The 21,499-nt window shown below is 55.4% G+C and overlaps 1 protein-coding gene and 1 long non-coding RNA gene across 5 annotated transcripts; one reads left to right on the plus strand and one right to left on the minus strand.

The window, feature by feature from the left end:
- Positions 1 to 12: 12 nt before the first annotated feature.
- Positions 13 to 16,251, plus strand: LOC142819513 (putative E3 ubiquitin-protein ligase RNF144A). Of its 4 annotated transcripts, none has more exons than XM_075907256.1 (8): positions 21 to 172; positions 257 to 354; positions 562 to 711; positions 11,123 to 11,238; positions 11,646 to 11,788; positions 12,024 to 12,174; positions 12,334 to 12,434; positions 14,905 to 16,251. In XM_075907256.1, exons 3-8 carry the CDS (start codon positions 596 to 598, stop codon positions 15,208 to 15,210), a joined length of 933 nt encoding a protein of 310 aa, XP_075763371.1. In that variant the 5' UTR covers positions 21 to 172; positions 257 to 354; positions 562 to 595; the 3' UTR covers positions 15,211 to 16,251. The 4 variants fall into 4 exon arrangements, with proteins under 4 accessions (XP_075763374.1, XP_075763373.1, XP_075763371.1 ...); XM_075907257.1 differs by having other exon boundaries at positions 24 to 144; XM_075907259.1 differs by lacking the exons at positions 11,646 to 11,788; positions 12,024 to 12,174; positions 12,334 to 12,434; positions 14,905 to 16,251 and adding an exon at positions 827 to 1,177 and having other exon boundaries at positions 13 to 172; positions 11,123 to 11,306.
- An 892-nt stretch (positions 16,252 to 17,143) lies between these two features.
- LOC112545135 (uncharacterized) lies at positions 17,144 to 18,824 on the minus strand. The gene is made up of 2 exons (XR_003088563.2): positions 18,686 to 18,824; positions 17,144 to 17,387 (listed from the first exon to the last, which is right to left on the minus strand). It is a non-coding gene; the product is annotated as an uncharacterized LOC112545135 (long non-coding RNA).
- Positions 18,825 to 21,499: the final 2,675 nt, after the last annotated feature.

The raw sequence follows: 21,499 nt of genomic DNA on the forward strand, positions 1-21,499 counted from the left end.
ACCTGCAGGGGGATTCCCGCAGGGCGCAGGGGCTGCGCGTGGAGAGTGAAAGCGAAAGGGAAGCGGGGGGTTCCCGGCCCGGCCCGACGCGCGCAGCCTGCCATGGCGTCAGGGCAGTGGCAGGCCCTGGCCGAGCAGTTCCAGGTGATCTGCCCCTCTGGGGGGGGCCCAGGTGAGACCCTCCCCCGCCTGTCTGGAACGCTGCTCCGCAGAGCTGAGCTCCGGGCCCGTCTCACCCCTTCTCCTCCACTTCCAGGTGCGGGGGACCCTAGCAAGCAGCGAGGGCAGGCGTCCTGCGGGCACTGCGTGAGCGTGGCCGGGCTGCAGGGCTGGGTGCAGGCGCTGCTGGATCAGGTAAGTCCGTCCCCAGGCTGTGGCAGGGGCCGGGTCTGAAGCTTCATGGCAGGTTTGAGGGCCACTGGGGGCAGTGATGGCGAGGAGGGTTGGGGGTGCCAGGGGATATGGGCTTGGCAGCTGGATAGAGGCGGGGGTGGGGTAGGCGGGGGGCCGGGAGTTGTAGGGGAGAATTGTGGCTGATCCAGTTCCCCTGTTCCCGTCCAGGGCATCACCTCGTTCCGCTGCCCACGCTGCCCGGATGCCCCGTGGCTCTGGCAGGAGGTGTGCAAGCTCGGACTCTTCTCAGATGAGATCCGTGCCATGCTGGAGACCCAAATCCTGGCACAGGAGGGGACTAGGGCCAGCTACCGCCAGGTGAGTCCTGGGCTGGTGAGGGGGGCCCAGCAGCTGCCCTGACCCCCAGATGTGGCTCTGTCTGGGATCTGGGTGGGGACCTCAGTAGCTGACATTTCCTCATTCTGCCCCCCAGTGTCCGCGCTGCCAGCATCTCGTCCAGCGCCTGGAGCCTGGGCCCTTGCGCACCCCGTGCCTGCTCTGCTCCCAGCGGGCCAGGCGACTATGCTGCTTCTGCTGGGGCTGCCGCACGGACTGGCCGGATGCTTCAGCCCACGCTGACCTTCACTGCCCCCTCCAAGCCGCGCTGCATGACGCCCCCACAATCCAGGCCCCAAGATCCTCCCTCCACAGCTGCCCCTCGCTGCGGGCCTGCCCCCGGTGCCATGCCCTGCTGAGCCACACCCTGCGAGGCTGCCCTCTGGTGCTCTGCCCTGAATGCCAGTGCTCATTCTGCTACCGCTGCCTGGAGCTGAGCAGGGGCCATGTGAGTCCCTGCCCCATTGCTGACCGGCAGCTGGTCTGCGGGGGGATGCAGTAACCCTAATTCCCAGTCCAGCTCTGTCATGCCCAGTATCATGGGCTGGATCTTGGTACTTTGAAGAAGGGGCATCTGCAGCCCCTAGCACAGTGAGGTCCTGGGCATGGCTGGCGCCATTAGGTGCCGCCACTGTGTGATATAGCACAAGGTAATCGTGTGGCTGAACAAGTGCATCAAATTGTCAGTGAGTGAGTGGGGTAAGAATGGGGAGGGGGGGGACTTGGGTGACCCCAGATGTACAGAGCCTTTCCTCTAGCCCAGTGTAGCTTGGGGGCTTTAGTTTCAAACATTAGCTTTAAGGACACATTGAAAAGAAGGAAATCTTAAAGCTCAAATCTTTGCTGTGGCTGGAGTGACAGGGGGAGAGGGGGCTCTCTATGTATGACATTGAGAGCTGGGGTACACAAGGATGGATGGGTGTGTGTATGGGGATGGATGAATGAGTATGGTGATGAATGAAATAATTGTTTTCAGTGCACCGAGGCATGTGCAAACGTGCACCACCAGTAGCAACACAGACCTTGCTGCAGGTGCTCTGTTAAACAGCTGAGCAGCGTGGGAATCTCTCCTGAGCAGTTGTCAGTAAGCTGGGCGCTTATGCAGCACAGATGAATGGGGGGTGGGAGGGCTGTGGGGAAGTGTGTGTGTGTGTGTGTGTGTGTGTGTGTGTATTAATCAATGTGTGTTGGGGGGATGAATGGATGGATGGGTATGTCTATGTATACAGAGAGGGAGGTATGTGGTAGGGATGTAAAATTTCGACTATTTGGCTAATTGAATAGTCAATTCAATTTGTATTGACTATTCAATAAGGGTATGTCTACACTACAAAGTTAATTCGAACTAACAGCTGTTAGTTTGAATTAACTTTAATAGGTGCTACACATGCAAACCGTTAGTTCGAACTTAATTCGAACTAGCGGAGCGCTTAATTCGAACTAGGTAAACCTCATTCTACGAGGACTAACACTTAGTTCGAATTAAGGGCTGTGTCACCACTTAATTCGAACTAGTGGGAGGCTAGCCCTTCCCAGCTTTCCCTGGTGGCCACTCTGGGCACAACCAGGGAAGTTCTTCGGCCCCCCCTCCCGTCCCTGGAGCCCTTAAAGGGGCACGGGCTGGCTACGGTGCCCGTGCCAGGTGCAAGCCTGCCAGCACCCAGCCAGCAGACCCTGCACCTGGCACAGCACGAGCCAGCCACCCACTGCCACCCAGCCCTCCGCCTCATCCCAGGACCAGGCTGGCAGCTCCCAGGAGCCTGCCTGGGGCCGTAAGAGGCGGGCGCCCGCCTGGTCTAGTGCAGAGATTGTGGACCTCATCCAGACTTGGGGGGAGGCCTCTGACGTCCACAACCTCCGCACTAGGCACAGGAAAGTGGCCGTCTAGGGCAGGATAGCTGCCAGCCTGGCCACCAAAAGCCACATGCGAACCCAGGAGCAGGTTTGTGTGAAAATCAAGGTGGTCCAGAGAGACCCTGACCCTGAGCTTAGAACATAAGAACGGCCGTACTGGATCAGATCGAAGGTCCATCTCGCCCAGTAGCCTGTCTGCCGACAGCGGCCAACACCAGCTACCCTGGAGGGGATGGACCGAAGACAATGACTAAGCCATTTGTCTCGTGCCATCCCTCTCCAGCCTTCCACAAACAGAGGCCAGGGACTCCATTCCTACTGCATGGACCCAACCTCCCTGACTTTATCTAACTTCTCTTTAAACTCTGTTCTAGTTCTAGCCTTCACAGCCTCCTGAAGCAAGGAGTTCCACAGGTTGACTATTTGCTTTGTGAAGAAGAACTTTCTGTTATTAGTTTGAAGCCTGCTACCCATTCATTTCATTTGGTGTCCTCTAGTCCTTCTATTATGGGAACTAATGAAGAACTTTTCCTTATGCACTCTCTCCATACCACTCTTGATTTTATATACCTCTATCATATCCCCCCTCAGTCTCCTCTTTTCCAAACTGAAAAGTCCCAGTCACTTTAGCCTCTCCTCATATGGGACTTGTTCCAAACCCCTGATCATTTTAGTTGCCCTTTTCAGAACCCTTTCCAAGGCCAAAATATATTTTCTGGGGTGAGGAGATCACATCTGTACACAGTACTGAAGATGTGGGCGTAACATAGTTTTATACTTCCCCTCCTCCTGCTTCCCCCTTCCAGCTCCCTCCTTCCAGGTTTCCCCCTCCCCTCTCCCACCCTCTCTCACCTTCTTTTCCCAGCCTTCCCAGAGGTTAATCCCCCCCCCCTCCCAGTTTTGTTAAATAAACAGAGTTTCTATTTTTGAACACGTGTCCTTTATTTTTACATCAGGAAAGGGGGCTAGGAAGGGGTAAGTGGAAGGAGGTGAGGGAGAAATGGGGTACAAGCCCCTGATCGGGAGGACTGGAGTGGCTCTGTGGGTTCCTCAGGGTGGAAGCTCTCCTGCAGCCCCCCCAATTGCCCCCTCTCCCCAGATGGCAGCCTGCGGCAAGTGCAGCCGGGCTGATGGCCGAGTGCTGTGATGTGCTGAGTGTGGGCACTCAGGGCACTCCAAGCCAGGACTGCTTTGCTGTCCCTCATCGAGGTAGACAAGCAAGCAGGGAACCCTGAGAACTCTGTCCGGAGTGGGGGTCGGGTCCCTTTAAGCACAGCCCTTGGCTAGCCTGAGGCAGCAGCTCCGCGCTCTTAAGTCCTAACCTGATGCCCTGCTGGCACCTGTTCCGGCCAGGCTTAACTTCGGTTCAGGGTCCACTCAATGTGGACATGCTAGTTCGAATTAGCAAAATGCTAATTCGAACTACTTTTTAGGTCTAGATGCACTAGTTCGAATTAGCTTAGTTCAAATTAACTAATTGGAATTAAGTTAGTTCAAATTAGTGGTGTATTTTAGACATACCCTAAGTTGATAAAGACACCTCTGCCTTTGAAGTGTAGCAACAGCCCCAGGGCTGTAGCTACACTTCAAAGGTGAAAGTGCTGCAGGGAGCATGGGACCAGAGGGGGACTCAAGCAGTGTCCTGTTGGCCCCATACTCCCTGTGGCATTTCAAAGCAGCAGTGCTGCATGGAGCTTGGGGTCAGTGGAGGAGTCTCCAGTGGCCCTGGGCTACATGTGGCATTTCAAAGTGGCAGCGCCATGTGGAGCCCAGGGTCTGGCCCTAGGATCCACATGGCACTGCTACTTTAAAGCATCCCCGCCTCTCCTCTCCCCCCTTGCTGCCTCTTTCGGATAGAGGCAGCATTGAGGCTGGGGGGAGTGACTAGTCAATTAGCCTGTTGACTATCCAATAAGCATTTGCTTTTGGATAGTTGACTAGTTGTTCACATGTGTGTGCATGTGGGAAGAATGAATAGATGGGTGGAGGGATAAATGGATGGATGGTTTGGTGTGGGGATGGATGGATAGATGCATGCATGCACATGTTGGGGGTATGGATGAATAGGTGCATGCATGAAGGGAATGGATGGATGGATGGATGGATGGATGCATGAGGGAAATGGATGGATGTGTGCATGTGTTGGGGTGGGTGGGTGGATGGATGGATGTGTGCGTGTGTTGCGGGGGATGGATGGATGTGTGTGTGTGTTGCGGGGGATGGATGGATGTGTGCGTGTGTTGGGGGAGATGGATAGATGGATGTGTGCGTGTGTTGGGGTGGGTGGGTGGATGGATGTGTGCGTGTGTTGGGGTGTGTGGATGGATGGATGGATGTGTGCGTGTGTTGGGGGTGAATGGATGTGTGTGTGTGTTGGGGGTGGGTGAATGGATGGATGTGTGCGTGTGTTGGGGGGATTGATAGATTTGTGCGTGTATTGCGGGGGATGGATGGGTGTGTGTGTGTGTTGGGGGGATGGATAGATGTGTGCGTGTGTTGCGAGGGATGGATGGATGGATGTGTGCGTGTGTTGGGGGTGGGTGGATGGATGGATGTGTGCGTTGGGATGGATGGATGGATGTGTGCGTGTGTTGGGGGTGGGTGGATGGATGGATGTGTGCGTGTGTTGGGGGGATGGATGGATGGATGTGTGCGTTTGTTGGGATGGATGGATGGATGTGTGCGTGTGTTGGGGGTGGGTGGATGGATGGATGTGTGCGTGTGTTGGGGTGATGGATGGATGGATGTGTGCGTTTGTTGGGGGGATGGATGGATGTGTGCGTGTGTTGGGGGGATGGATGGATGGATGTGTGCGTGTGTTGGGGGTGGGTGGATGGATGGATGTGTGCGTGTGTTGGGGGTGGGTGGATGGATGTGTGCGTTTGTTGGGGGGATGGATGGATGGATGTGTGCGTGTGTTGCGAGGGATGGATGGATGGATGTGTGCGTGTGTTGCGAGGGATGGATGGATGGATGTGTGCGTGTGTTGGGGGGATGGATGGATGGATGTGTGCGTGTGTTGGGGGGATGGATGGATGGATGTGTGCGTGTGTTGGGGGGATGGATGGATGGATGTGTGCGTTTGTTGGGATGGATGTGTGCGTGTGTTGGGGGTGGGTGGATGGATGTGTGCGTTTGTTGGGATGGATGGATGCATGAAGGGAGTGAATGGATGGATGTGTATGTGTTGGGAGAGTGGATGAGTGGATGTGTAAACAGGATCTGAAGGAATGTGCTGGAATGGGAGAGGTTCCCTGGTTGTGTCTATATAAATACCGTTTGCTCCTGCTTTGCTTAGACATTAGCTGTTCAGCAGATGGAGTAGTATTTTGCTCATTGTAATCAATGTAATTTGTTACCCATCCCCACTTGTATTTGTGTTCAGTGTAGGGAGAGCGAAAATACTCCCCCCATGTCTGGTGTGGGAGAGAGGGGATAGGGACAGGTAGACAGTGCTACATTGCTCCAAAGGAAAGGGCTCAATGAGCAGAGTCTGGCTAATACAGGAGCTGGACTGTCAGAGCTCTGCGAAGGGAAGGGGGGGAAGCCCCCTGCCACCCTGCACTGCTGCCACAGTATCAGAGGCAGCAGCACAGGGTGCCAGGCGGGAGTTGGTCCACGAGGGGAGCAAGTTAAAAAATCAGCTCCCCTCACACACTAGCTGCCTGTCGCTCTGGGCTGCTGCCTCTGATAGAGAGGCAGCAGTGCAGAGTGGCAGCAGCCCTTGTCTGGGGCCAGTGGGGTCTGAGCTCCCGGACCCAGCACGAGCAGAACTGAGCCAGGATGCCTGCCCGCCCGCCCGCCCAGCTAAAATACTTTAAATGCAGAGCCACAGTAGGGGTAGGTCCTGGACCTGGCACAAGTCAGGACTGAGCCGGGCTGCTGGCCAGCCTGCTAAAACTACTGGAGGGGGGAATGCTTGTACTAGAGCATTCCCCCCTCCAGTTTCTCAACCAGTGGGACGAATACCCTTAGGGGTACTCGAGAGAAATCTGGGGGGGCTGTCAACACAACTGAAATTTGGAGAAAACTGAATTTTTGTTTTAAGTTTTATAGTGCTTTATTATTTTTGTACTTTTTACACCCAAAAATTTCATCGCCCACCCTGCTACAATTCAGTTGTTTAAACAAATGTGTTGCAATGGTAGAAAAAAAATTTATGTGTTTGAAAACTGAAGGTACTGGGAATGCTTAATTTTTTTTAAAGGGGTACTTTATAAAAAAAAAAAAAAAGGTTGAGAAACACTGGTCTATAGCATTAACTTTTAAACTATTCAGTTAATCGGTTAATTGACTACACTGTTACGTCTCTCTCCCCCACATACATTGTTCAAAGAAGAGAGCTAAATAGGCATCATTAGTCTCAAAAGGTACGTCTACACTACAGCGCTAATTCAAACTAACGGACGTTAGTTCGAATTAACTTTGATAGGCGCTACACTAGCGCTCCACTAGTTTGAACTTAATTCGAACTAGCGGAGCGCTTAGTTCGAACTAGGTAAACCTCATTCTACGAGGACTAAGCCTACTTCAAACTTACTAGTTTGAATTAAGGGGTGTGTAGCCCCTTAATTCGAACTAGTGGGAGGCTAGCCCTCCCCAGCTTTCCCTGGTGGCCACTCTGGCCAACACCAGGGAAACTCTATTGCCCCCCTCCCGGCCAGGGACCCCTTAAAGGGGCACGGGCTGGCTACGGTGCCCGTGCCAGGTGCAAGCCTGCCAGCACCCAGCCAGCAGACCCTGCACCTGGCACGGCTCGAGCCAGCCACCCGATGCCCCCCAGCCCTCCCCCTCTTCCCGGGACCAGGCTGGCGGCTCCCGGGAGCTTGCCCAGGACCGCAAGAGGCGGGCACCTTCCTGGGCTAGTGCAGACATTGTGGACCTTGTCCACGACCTCCGCACTAGGCACAGGAAAGTGGCCGGCTAGGGCAGGAGAGCTGCCAGCCTGGCCACCCAGGAGCAGGTGTGCATGAAAATCAAGGGGGTCCACTGAGACCCCCGACCCTGAGCCCTGAGCTTAGAATGGCCGTACTGAGTCAGACCAAAGGTCCATCTAGCCTAGTAACCTGTCTGCCGACACCGGCCAACCCTAGGGACTCTGGAGGGGATGGACCAAAGACAGTGACCAAGCCATTTGTCTCGTGCCATCCCTCTCCAGCCTTCCACAAACTTCGGGCAGGGACACCACTTCTACCCCCTGGCTAATACCACTCCATGGACCCAACCTCCATGAATTGATCTCACTTCTCTTTAAACTCTGTTCTAGTTCTAGCCTTCACAGCCTCCTGCAGCAAGGAGTTCCACAGGTTGACTCTTTGCTTTGTGAAGAACAACTTTCTGTTATTAGTTTGAAGCCTGCTACCCATTCCTTTCCTTTGGTGTCCTCTAGTCCTTCTATTATGGGAACTAATGAAGAACTTTTCTTTATGCACCCTCTCCACCCCACTCATGCTTTTATAGACCTCTATCATATCCCCCTTCCATCTCCTCTTTTCTAAGCTGAAAAGTCCCAGTCTCTTTAGCCTCTCTTCATATGGGACCTGTTCCAAACCCCTCATCATTGTAGTTGCCCTCCCCTCTCCCACCCTCTCTCTTCCCCTCTCCCACCTCCTTTTCCCAGTCTCCCCCAGTTTTGTTCAATAAAGAGAGATTCTGTTTTTGAACACAATTGTCCTCTATTTTGTACATCAGGAAGGGGGGCTAGGGAGGGGTAAGTGGAAGGAGGTGAGGGATGAATGGGGTACGAGCCCCCGATGGGGAGGACAGGGCTGGCTCTGCGGGCTTCTGGGGGTGGAAGCTCTCCTGCAGCCCCCCAATTGCCCCCTCTCCCCAGATGGCAGCCTGCGGCAAGTGCAGCCGGTCTGATGGCCGAGTGCTGTGATGTGCCCAGTGTGGGTACTCCGGGCACTCCAAGCCAGGACTGCTTTGCAAGCGGGGCGCCCCTGAGAACTGTCTGTCCGGGGTGGGTGTCGGGTCCCTGTAAGCACAGCCCTCGGCTAGCCTGAGACAGCAGCTCCACGCTCTAAGTCCTCATCTGATGCCCTGCCGGCACTGCTTCCGGCGATCCTTAACCCCGGTTCAGGGTCCACTTAATGTGGACATGCTAGTTCGAATTAGCAAAACACTAATTCGAACTAGTTTTTTAGTCTGGATGTGTTAGTTCGAATTAGCTTAGTTTGAATTAACTAATTCAAACTAAGTTAGTTCGAATTAGCGCTGTAGTGTAGACATACCCAGAGGGAGTCACGTTAGTCAGTAACTTTAAAAACAAGTTGTCCTGTGACACCATAGAACTGTGGTGTTCAGCTAGTTCTGAAGCAGTAGCAGATTATGATAGTAAACTAGCCACACTCAATTGGCCAAATAGCCACATGTGTCTGGTGGCTAGCTTGTTGGATGCCATAGCCTTAGAGACCCCCAAAAAATATACATAGTGTCATGAGCTTTCGTAAGCAAAACTCACTTCTTCAGATGAGCTTGAGCGCTCAGTGCATGGCGCAGTCACATGGTGCAGAAACGCTTGGTGCACAGTGCAGACAGCAGACACGCAATGTAGACACCAGATGTGCTTGGTGCATGGCACAGACAGCTGGTGCCGACCTGGTTGGTGCATGGCAGAGTCACAAGTCACATGGTGCAGGAACACTCGGTGTATGGCACAGACACACAGTGCAACACGCTCAGTGCATGGTGCAGACACGCGGTGCAGACACCAGACATACTCAGTGTGCATGGCACAGACACATGGTGCATGTGACAGACCCCCCCATGCTTTATGAAATGGACTTATGGACACAGATATACATCTGTTGTATAGTTGTATAGTCTCAAGTTGTGGTGGGAGAGGTCCAGGTTGGATATTAGGAAAAACTATTTTACTAGGAGGGTGGTGAAGCACTGGAATGGGTTACCTAGGGAAGTAGTGGAGTCTCCATCCCTAGAAGTGTTTAAGCCTCGGCTTGACAAAGCCCTGGCTGGGTTGATTTAGTTGGAATTGGTCCTGCCTAGAGAGGGGGCTGGACTTGATGCCCTCCTGAGGTCTCTTCCAGTTCTATGGTTCTATGATTCTATCACTCAAAGATGCTTTGGTAGGGTTGCCAGGTGTCCAGTTTTGAACCAGACAGTCCAGTATTTGAGCTTTCTCTTCGGGAAACAAATTGAGAAAATAGAAATGAAAAAATAGGAATGTCCGGTATTTTCTAAATAAGATGTAATGTAGATTGTGATGGAATGTCAAGTGTGTCCGGTATTTTTGATGAAATGATCTGGTAACCCTATGCTTTGGTCAAAATACTTCATGTAACCTCACAGTCTTAATGTATTAATTTGCTGGATCTGTTTATCTAATTTTGGTAGATGTAACATTCTTGTGTGTGAAGTTAGACATGGAGTATGGAATGGTTTATGGTTTTTAAATGTGCAAATGAAAGTCGTCAAGGGCGTTAACCTCAATGTCTTGATGATCAAATGTTAAAGAATCACACCTTTGGCCTTTAAGTCTTAACAGTGATTGGTCTGGGGAAGTCACATGGCCACACCAGCTGGCCAGGTGACTTGCCGTGCAAATGGGGGGAATCTTTAAAAAGCAATAGGAAACCAGCGGGCTGTGGGTTGGGCGTGAGGGGCAGTGGCTGCTGGTCCGATGTGAGGGGCACTGGCTGAACTGGGGGGGGGTGGCTGGCAGGGGCTGCTGGTCCGATGTGAGGGGCACTGGCTGAACTGGGGGGGGGGGCTGGCAGGTGCTGCTGGTCCAATGTGAGGGGCACTGGCTGAACGGGGGGGAGGGCTGGCAGAGGCTGCTGGTCCAATGTGAGGGGCACTGGCTGAACGGGGGGGGGGGGCTGGCAGAGGCTGCTGGTCCAATGTGAGGGACACTGGCTGAGCTGGGGGGAAGGGGTGGGCTGGCAGAGGCTGCTGGTCCAATGTGAGGGGCACTGGCTGAACGGGGAGGGGGGAGCTGGCAGAGGCTGCTGGTCCAATGTGAGGGGCACTGGCTGAGCTGGGGGGAAGGGGTGGGCTGGCAGGGGCTGCCGAGAGTGCATGAGGGGCACTGGCTAGCTCTGTTCCCTGGGTCTGTCCCACACTATCTCTGCTCCTGGGACTTGCTCAGCGGTTCCCCGCACAGGGTAAGGCCAGGGGGCTGGAGGCGTGGCTGGACTCTGGAAATGTGGGGCTCTCTCCTTGTACAGCCAAGGTGCTGTTTGAGGATTTTGCCCTACCCCAAGGCCTATGGGCTGAGGATGGCACATGCGGCTGGTCAGAGGAGGAAGAGGAATTGGGCTTGGATTGGACTGAGGAGAGGGGCTGGTGAGAGTCAGATTTGGAGGAAGCAGGGAAGCTGCTGGAGGATGGCAGCTTGGGGCAGGAGGGTGGGGCTACCATGGAGAAAGGTAAGAGCTGGGGGCCGTAGGATGGGACTGGGGGGCAGGAGGATTCTACTGTGAGGCAGGAGGGTGACAGCTGGGGGCAGGAGGGCGAGGGCTGGGGACAGGAGGGCAGGGCTGTGGCGGGAGGAACAGATAGTCTCTCACACCCCCAGGCTGAAGGAGGAACCCTTGGTGAGTCGCAGCCGCCTCCATCTGCATAACGAGTCTGCGAGGCCTCAGCCGAGTCACCAGCCCCTCTTCTCCCCCCACAGGCCGTGGCCCCACACTGGTAGGTCGGCACAGGGGGCCTAGGGGTTGATAATGAGCCAGGTTTGTGGGGCTCATCTCACCCAGGACCCATGTCTAGGCTGCGAGAAGCGGGGTGGGGGGGCTCATTAGGGGCCTCAGTGGGGTTCAGGGCTTCAGAGGACGGGGTTTGGGCTCAGCAGGGGGCGCTGGGCTGCCGGGAGCAGGATGGGGGCCCAGCAGGGGGCGCTGGGCTGGGAGTAATGGGTCAAGATGGGGGTCAGCGGGTGAGAGACCCCTGAGTAAACAATCACCTGCCTCCACCCGAGAGGCAGCTGTACCCCACCGCTGGATTAGGGCTGCCAGGCTAGGGAAGGGATGGGCACCTGTGGGTATTTATCAAGCTCCTGAAAATGCACAGGCACTCATGGGGAATCTCCCTGTTTCAAGGCCACTTTTCTGGAGCTGGGCTGAAGCGGGAGCCATCAGGCACGGATCCCCAGTCTCTCCCAGCTGGCCAGTCACCACTGGCACCAGACCCAACAGCATCTGAGAATCCAGCTGCTGCTGAGAGCTTCAGGGAACCTGGGCCGGTAATGGGAAATGTGTGAGCCAGAGCGAGTCACAGCCATACGTGCAGCCACGTGAGAGTGAGGAGCACTGGGGAGGCGGGGGGAGCCCAGGGCTGGGCTGGCAGGGGCTGTGGATGGAGAGTGATGGGCACCAGTGGGGCGGGGGGAGCCCAGGGCTGGGCTGTCAGGGGCTGCGGGTTGGGAATGGGGGGCACCAGCAGGGCTGGGGGGACTGAACTCTGCTGTCCCCCTGCAGGATCATTCAATCTCCACCCGGACACTCTCCCATCCCTCCTTCTACTCGTACTATGAGGCTCTTTCTCGCTCTACACCAGGGACCTGTCCAGTGCCTGATGGGGATTGGCCCCACAGCTCTGGCCAGCAGTGGTGTCCAGCCACTGGATCAGGTAGGAGGCCAAGTGGGATGCATGGTGGGGAGGAAATCTCCCTCTCTCTGGCTAATTCAGGCCTGAGCCCTATGGGGAAGGACAACGGTCAGTGAGGGATGGGGAGGCATCCTAACCCTACCCATGATCTCATCTCCCCCCCATCCTCCCCCACTCCAGGTCTCCTGCTTCCCATTAGTTCCAGTGAATTCTTCTACACGGATCCTCTGATGCCCCCAGGACACCGGATCCACAGCAACCTCTCTGCTCCCTCCCAAGAGGTAAAGTGCCCCAAGGATGGCCAGGCTTCAGCAGAAGGGCCCCCTCCTGTCAGCATTGGCCAGAAATAGCACTTGCGTCTCTAACGGCCCCAATAATATCATGTGCTAGGCAGTTCTGCAGGTTACCGCTGAATGCGATCCTGCTCCAGGGTGCAAGCCCAATCATGGGAGGAGGTTGGGACTTCCGCTGCATCAATGATGCAATCACTCAGTGCCCCATGCAGCTCCCCGGCTCCCCTCAGTCACTGTGTGCGCCATGCAGCTCCCCGGCTCCCCTCAGTCACTGTGTGCGCCATGCAGCTCCCCGGCTCCCCTCAGTCACTGTGTGCGCCATGCAGCTCCCCGGCTCCCCTCAGTCACTGTGTGCGCCATGCAGCTCCCCGGCTCCCCTCAGTCACTGTGTGCGCCATGCAGCTCCCCGGCTCCCCTCAGTCACTGTGTGCGCCGTGCAGCTCCCCGGCTCCCCTCAGTCACTGTGTGCGCCGTGCAGCTCCCCGGCTCCCCTCAGTCACTGTGTGCGCCATGCAGCTCCCCGGCTCCCCTCAGTCACTGTGTGCGCCGTGCAGCTCCCCGGCTCCCCTCAGTCACTGTGTGCGCCATGCAGCTCCCCGGCTCCCCTCAGTCACTGTGTGCGCCATGCAGCTCCCCGGCTCCCCTCAGTCACTGTGTGCGCCATGCAGCTCCCCGGCTCCCCTCAGTCACTGTGTGCGCCGTGCAGCTCCCCGGCTCCCCTCAGTCACTGTGTGCGCCGTGCAGCTCCCCGGCTCCCCTCAGTCACTGTGTGCGCCATGCAGCTCCCCGGCTCCCCTGAGTCACTGTGTGCGCCATGCAGCTCCCCGGCTCCCCTCAGTCACTGTGTGCGCCATGCAGCTCCCCGGCTCCCCTCAGTCACTGTGTGCGCCGTGCAGCTCCCCGGCTCCCCTCAGTCACTGTGTGCGCCATGCAGCTCCCCGGCTCCCCTCAGTCACTGTGTGCGCCATGCAGCTCCCCGGCTCCCCTCAGTCACTGTGTGCGCCATGCAGCTCCCCGGCTCCCCTGAGTCACTGTGTGCGCCATGCAGCTCCCCGGCTCCCCTGAGTCACTGTGTGCGCCGTGCAGCTCCCCGGCTCCCCTCAGTCACTGTGTGCGCCGTGCAGCTCCCCGGCTCCCCTCAGTCACTGTGTGCGCCGTGCAGCTCCCCGGCTCCCCTCAGTCACTGTGTGCGCCGTGCAGCTCCCCGGCTCCCCTCAGTCACTGTGTGCGCCGTGCAGCTCCCCGGCTCCCCTCAGTCACTGTGTGCGCCGTGCAGCTCCCCGGCTCCCCTCAGTCACTGTGTGCGCCGTGCAGCTCCCCGGCTCCCCTCAGTCACTGTGTGCGCCGTGCAGCTCCCCGGCTCCCCTCAGTCACTGAGTGCGCCGTGCAGCTCCCCGGCTCCCCTCAGTCACTGTGTGCGCCGTGCAGCTCCCCGGCTACCCTGAGTCACTGTGTGCGCCGTGCAGCTCCCCGGCTCCCCTCAGTCACTGTGTGCGCCGTGCAGCTCCCCGGCTCCCCTCAGTCACTGTGTGCGCCGTGCAGCTCCCCGGCTACCCTGAGTCACTGTGTGCGCCGTGCAGCTCCCCGGCTCCCCTCAGTCACTGTGTGCGCCGTGCAGCTCCCCGGCTCCCCTCAGTCACTGTGTGCGCCATGCAGCTCCCCGGCTCCCCTCAGTCACTGTGTGCGCCATGCAGCTCCCCGGCTCCCCTCAGTCACTGTGTGCGCCATGCAGCTCCATGGCTACCCTGAGTCACTGTGTGCGCCATGCAGCTCCCCGGCTCCCCTCAGTCACTGTGTGCGCCATGCAGCTCCCCGGCTACCCTCAGTCACTGTGTGCGCCATGCAGCTCCATGGCTACCCTGAGTCACTGTGTGCGCCATGCAGCTCCCCGGCTCCCCTCAGTCACTGTGTGCGCCATGCAGCTCCATGGCTACCCTGAGTCACTGTGTGCGCCATGCAGCTCCCCGGCTACCCTCAGTCACTGTGTGCGCCATGCAGCTCCCCGGCTACCCTCAGTCACTGTGTGCGCCATGCAGCTCCCCGGCTCCCCTCAGTTACTGTGTGCGCCATGCAGCTCCCCGGCTCCCCTCAGTCACTGTGTGCGCCATGCAGCTCCCCGGCTACCCTCAGTTACTCTGTGCGCCATGCAGCTCCCCGGCTACCCTCAGTTACTGTGTGCGCCATGCAGCTCCCCGGCTCCCCTCAGTCACTGTGTGCGCCATGCAGCTCCCCGGCTACCCTCAGTTACTCTGTGCGCCATGCAGCTCCCCGGCTACCCTCAGTTACTGTGTGCGCCATGCAGCTCCCCGGCTCCCCTCAGTCACTGTGCACTATGTAGCTCCTCTGCTATACCTCAGGCTTGCAGGTAAACTCCCCAAAATATCTTTTGTCAGGGATTTCAGCAGATAACTTGCCCCTTTTTCTGGTACTTAATGTACCTCTTGTTCGTTCCTTCCAGGTCTGTCAGCGGCTGCGTCTCAACTCTCCAGGCTCTATCATGTCGGTGCGTGAAGCCTCTCCTCCTCCCCAGCCCCTTCCTCCCTTTGTGCTCCGCAGTGGCAGGAGGTGGCTCTCAGAGGCAGAGTACAACGCGGTCACTGTCCTCCTGGAGCTCCCATGTGAGGAGAGCTCCCCTGGGACCCAGCTCCTCCTGGCAGCCGTGGAACTGGAGTATGGCCGGTTGGTGACTCCGGAGGCCACCAGTGCCCTGCTCGGCCTTCACAGCTCCTCAGAGCCATGGCAGAAGCTCCCAGAGAGGCTCTGACCCCCCAGCACTTTCCCATAGGCTTGGGTCTGTCATGCCAAGGGTCCTTTCTCCCACGGGGCTGCAGGACAGTAGCACTTAGATGCTTACACTCCTTTTCTCCAGTGATGGGCAGTTCCAAAGGTCAGTGCTGCCAATAAACGCAGCAGGGAGTCCCAAAGGCCAACCCTCCTTGTAATCTGCCTCAAGTGCATTTTACATGTGTTTTACCCAAGCCACATCATGGAGCAGGAAGTTCCTCTGACCAAGTCCTGATTGCCTCCTCGGGGAGTTTCCTGCAGGCTACAAGGCTGCCTAATATTCTGTGGGCAGGAGTTCTGCAGGTTACCCCACCTATTTGTTTGTCCAATGCTCTGTCCAGGTTTTACATCCCAGTCAAATATCATGTAAGAGGGAACTTCCCAAGCTATGACTGCCAAGACCAAGTGGCAGAAACCACCAGCCTGATTTTGGAAGTGTGTTGTGGGTTAATCCAGTCATATATCCTTTGGCAGGGAGTCCCACAGGTTACTTCTCAATTACCTATCTCAGGAACTAAATCCCTGAGGGTATGTCTACACTAGCCCCCTAGTACCTCCTGGTTTAACAGGCAGTTCATTTTAAGGCTTTAATTTGAAAAACCGGGTCCATGCTGCTTGTAGACGCGGGTAGTTAGTCCGGACTTGTAAATTTCAAAAAGTGGTGACCGGCTGGGAAGATGCACATCAAGCACAGGATATTTAAATCCCGGGCTTGAGTTGCAACTTCAAATGCCTACATTAGCCTCCTTAGTTTGAACTAGGGGGCTAGTGTAGACATACCCCGATATAGTATCTTTGGATATTTCAGTTAAACTCTGTCATCCTGAAGCAGGAAATCCTGCTGGTTCACCACACTATGGCTGTGTCTACATTGGCACCCCTTTCCGGAAAAGGGATGCTAATGAGACCAGTCGGAATTGCAAATTCCGCGGGGGATTTAAATATCCCCCGCTGCATTTGCATAAACATGGCTGCCGTTTTTTTCCGGCTCCGGGTTTTGCCGGAGAAAAGCGCCAGTCTAGACGCGATTTTCCGGAAAATAAGCCCTTTTCCGGAAGATCCCTTATTCCTACTTTCAAGTAGGAATAAGGGATCTTCCGGAAAAGGGTTTATTTTCCGGAAAATCATGTCTAGACCGGCGCTTTTCTCCGGCAAAACCCCGAGCCGGAAAAAAGCAGCAGCCATGTAAATGCAAATGCCGCAGGGGATATTTAAATCCCCCGTGGAATTTGCATTTCCGACTGGTCTCATTAGCATCCCTTTTCCGGAAAGGGGTGCCAATGTAGACACAGCCTATGGGTTAAACCTTTGCAGCATCCTGTGGCGGAGAGTTCCATGGGTAAACCCAGTTTACAATCTGGCAAAGGTCTTATTACCCTGTGGTAGGTCATTCTGCAGGTTGACCTCAGCAACGCACCCCCTGATTGTCACTTACCATGTGTGGAAGAACCTAATTTGATTATGTGTAAGGGGACAATTTTGTGCCTCTTTGTGGTAGAACCGTGTTGTCACATGGAGTTATCTGTAACTTTTTCTATTCTGATTCTTCAGTATTAATATGCGAGAGTTCCAGAGGAATGTAAAACCTTGTTTGTGAGTTAAAAAACAATGTGCTGTGTCTTTAAATCCAGTTCAGATCTCGCCCCAGGTTGGGGAACTGGGTGCCTCAGGTGGATAGAGAACGGACACAGGGACTTTGGCTTCTAGGGGCATGGTCTAGGTGCTGGCTACCTCAGGAAGCTCTAGCCCTGTTAGCAACCTCTCCTCACTGCTGCTCTGGATCCAGCCAGTTGGCCCATCCAGCTAGTGTCACAATCCCCAATCCTGGGGGTGGGGGAAATTCAGTACTTTCTTCCTGACCCCTGTGGTGGATCCAAATCCCCTTTCCAGCAGCAAGGACTCGGACAAAGCTCCAGCTCCCAAGGCTCTTTATTGCAGTCAGTCCAGAAAGGGGGCCCCATCCAGCTGGCTCCCATCTCGGGGTCCTGGTGGTCACAGGGGTCCTTGACAACACTGGGCGGGTCTCCGTGTCTCCAGGCACTGAAGTTTCCTCCCCAACTTCTCCATCACAGCGTCCAGCAGGTGCACGACATCAGCCAGCGCAGCCGCACCGGAGTCCGGGGCTCTGTGTCCATCTGTCTGGGGTTTGACCTGGGGCTGGAGAGGAGACAAAAATGTGGGGAGATGGGGCTGTGGATCCTCTGCAGCCTCCCAGTCCCTGGGACTGAAACTGAGGGCAGGAGATGCACTAACCCCAGCAGCAACCAGGCTGAGCCCTGTCCAATGCCAGTACGAGCATATGGTGGGGAGTCCCACTGGTTAACCCCAAAACAGCAGATAATGGGGAGTTTGCATTACCATGGTGCCAACCATGTCATGCCATTCCCTTTGCCCATGAGCACTAAACTCCCCATTTCTCAGCATGCCACGGGTATGTATGCTAGGCTTGCCCTGAGGGACTCCCAGGTATTAACTCCCTTTAGAAGCCAGTAGCACGTAGGGATGTAACCCGTTAACAGGCAGCTGCTCCAGCCCAGCCAGGCCCCCCACCTGCAGGATCCCACTTAACCAGGTAAATCCAATATTTAACCAGTTAACTGGTTTAACCAGGATTGTACATCCTTAGTAGCAGATGTCACCAAATATATTCCACACCAGGACCTCCATTTAGCCATACTAAAAGTCCAGTGGATGGGGAGTTTCACAGGTTAACCACACCACTACATCTCTGCAGGTAGTCCCACAGGTTAACTCCACTAATTACCAAGTGGCAAGCAGTCCTGTAGGGGAAACCCTCTAATGGCAGGGAGTCCCACAAGTGAACCCTGCTATTGACCAAGTTTAAGATCTAGCAGGTCTCAAAGGCAAGTCTCCTGACACCTCCATGCTGCCACCAATGGCAGCTGTAACCAGATCTTGCTCCACTGCCCATGACTTGCTATGGATGCAGAACAAGGGAAATCCTGCCTCAGGGGGTCTGGCAGGCTCCTGATTGGCTCCCCATCCTATATAAGCCCACAGAGGTTCCAGAAAGGGTGCAATGAATAGTATGGTCTGCTGCAGCTACCATAGCCTGCTCCTGATCTCCTGGCTTTGCCCTTGTTATATGACCTGGACCTTAAAACCTGACTTGAACTCTGACCTTTGGTATTGACCCCAGCCTGAAACCTGCCTATGACTCAACTGCTACTCCCAGCCTCAAGTTGGACACTGCTGCCCTTGTGTGGATGCTAACACCAAGAGGCAGGGAGTCCCACAGGTTAACCATCCTATCCAACCACTGGCAGGGAGTCTTGCAGGTTAACCCTGCTAATATTCCAGTGACAGGGAGTCCCACAGAGAACCACCCCCACACATAATGCAGTGGCAGAGAGTCCCACACTGTACACTCCATTAAACAATCTAGTGGGAGGAGTCACAGGGGCTCACCCATCTACACTCAGTCCCTGACTTACTTCCTCAGGGGAGTAGCCCCTCTCGGTCAGCAGGATTGTGATGGCCAGTGCACCTAAGATCAGAGTGAGGACCAGAGGCCAATAAGCTAACCCTGGCCAGCCCAGGGCCCCTGTTGCTATGTCCAGGGGTGGCTGGGATTGCAGGGGCATTTCCCCTGGGCCTGGCTCCATCCCCACTTGGTACCACATAGGACGCTGCCCGTGGGTCCTGCCCCACAGACCCCAGCACTGGCTGCTAAACTGCTCTTGGCCCATGGCTCAGCCCCACACCCCAGACCACGTCCTGACGTATCAGTTCCAAACCAGCTTCTGGAACTGCCTGTTGCTCAGTGATATGCAAATAGCAGCGACCGCAATGGCAAAGGGGGTGGGGCTGGAGTGATGGGCACCGGCAGGGCTGGGGGAGCCCAGAGCTGGACTGGCAGGGGCTGTGGGTCAGGGGTGAGGGGCCCTGGCAGGGGCTGTGAGTCAAGAGTGAGGGGCAATTATCAAATGATCCATCCCCTGTTCCCTATTCGCAGCATCTGGCAAACAGAAGCGAGGGACGTCCTGTCACGTTATTGGATTTTAAAGTGAGCAGACAGATCACTGTTGCACCCACGGGTGGTGTTTGCCCCAAATTCTGTGTGTGATGAGGCGTTGGGGAGCCCCCGACCCTGCACCCCCATCCACAGCCAGATGTGACTCTCAATCAGCCAGTAGAGTAGAAGGTTGTATTGGTTCTCAGGGCAAAGGAGATGATAGCAGGATACACTGAGAGCCGACAGCCTTATCCCTCCACAGGGTAGGAGTTCAAGGACCCCAGAACTCCCTGTCCAGACTTTAGTCTGCCTTCCTCATCTTCCTCCCCCAGACTGCCCCTTCTCCCAGCCACCCATCATTCACTCCCCCCAAGCAGCCATACCCCTTGCATTGTTCAAACGCCTTCCCCTGGCCAGGTGAGAAGCTGCTTGGTCATTGACTACCTGTCTTGGCTCAGGAGTCCCCCATCCACCGCTGGGCCCTGCACAGACACACACATTCCCAAAGTCCCTGCAGAGCAGCATAGGATCACAAAAGCAGACAGCACCCCCACTACGTCACACTGTACAAAGTGGGCCATGTGAGGTGTCAGATGAAAACTTGTGTCCTACTGATTCTATGTGTGCTGCTCATGTACTTGTCTGATGTTTGTATGTGGAGTTATGAATATGGGCTCTGTTCTTGTATTGTAAATATTCTGTCTGGGTGGGAGCAATGGGCCTGGACCACCTATGGTGAGGAAGGATTGTTCAGTGAATGGCTGTGCTCACTAGCACTGCTCTATGGACAATGGCTGTCAAGGTGCCCAATACACACCTGAGGGATGCGTCTGGGAGCCTGCAGACCAGCCAGTGCTTCATGGCTGCTGGTATGTGACACAGATAGGTCACTTGATCATGTGACCAGCTCCAGTTTGGGAGACACCAGGAATATAAAAATCCCATGGGGCTGTCTCCATCTTGTCTTCAATTCTGCTACTGATCTCAGAGGCAGCCTTGCTAGGACAGAGAGCCAGGAAGGATTTGCTGACCTGTCCTGACACAGGATGTGCACCAGAGACTTTTAAGTTAGCAGTTTGTAACATCTCTGCTAAGAGCCTGCATCAAAAATTTGGTGCGAGTGCCCCTCTCATTGACTAATCTAGGAGTCGATTAGCTAATTAATTGAAACTTTGCATCCCTAATTCAAAGCTGACTGCAAAGTGTTACAAAGGGATCTCACAAAATTGGGTGAATGGTCAACACAAGGCCAGATAGAATTCACTGTTGATAAGTGCAAAGTAATGCCTATAGGTATGTCTACACTATAGCGTTATTTCAAAATATCTTATCTTGAGATAATGTGTCTAAACACAAAATGCATTTCGAAATAGCTTTTTGCTATTTTGAAATAGCACATCCACACTGAGTGGATGCTGAATTGCATTTAAGGCCAGCTGGAACCAGGTCCGGCAGGGCATCAGGTCAAGAGTTACTTTGTGTGGCTGCTGCCTGAGGCTATCTGAGGTCTGTGCCTAAAGGGACACCCCGCCCCCACCCCCCGGACAGCCGGTTCTCAGCTTTCCCTGCTTGCTTGCCTACCTCGATGAGGGACAGCAAAGCATTTTATCTCTACATGCTCTGATTGCCCTCTCTTGGGACACCACAGCACTCTGCAACATGGAGTCAGAGCTGCCCCGGGCACTCTAGTGCTTCTCGTGGACACGTTGCTGCGAGCCTGGCTGCACTTTCTGCAGGCTGCCATCCGGGAGGTCCATTGGGGGGCTGTCAGTATCCAGGAGGTCCTGCAGGAGAACTTCCACCCTGAGGAGCACTAAGAACCACCCTGGTCTGCCCCACTGGGGCCTTGTGCCTCATTCCTCCCTCATGTCCTTCCACTTACTCCTCCTTACCCCCCCTTCCTGATGTCAAATAAAATACACGTATTTTCATGAACACAAACTCTCTTTATTTAACAGAACTTGGGGGTGGGGGCGGGAATGAAACTCTGGTGAGACTGGGGAAAGGAGGTGGGAGAAGGGAAGAGAGAGGGTGGGAGAGGGAAGGGAGAAACCTGGGAGGGGGGAGCTGGAAGGGGGAAGCAAGGGGAAGAAGGGGGAGGGGAAGCTCAGGGCTCAGGGTTGGGGGTCTCGCTGGACCAACTTGATTTTCATGCAGACCTGCTCCTGGGTTCACATGTAGCCTTTGGTGGCCAGGCTGGCAGCTATTCTGCCATACACGGCCACATTCCACCATCTAGTGCGGAGATCATGGAGGCTGGGGGCATCCCCCCCAAATCTGAATAAGTTCCATG

This window comes from Pelodiscus sinensis, chromosome 24, assembly GCF_049634645.1.
Source record: "Pelodiscus sinensis isolate JC-2024 chromosome 24, ASM4963464v1, whole genome shotgun sequence".
Classification (NCBI taxonomy): Eukaryota; Metazoa; Chordata; order Testudines; family Trionychidae; genus Pelodiscus; species Pelodiscus sinensis.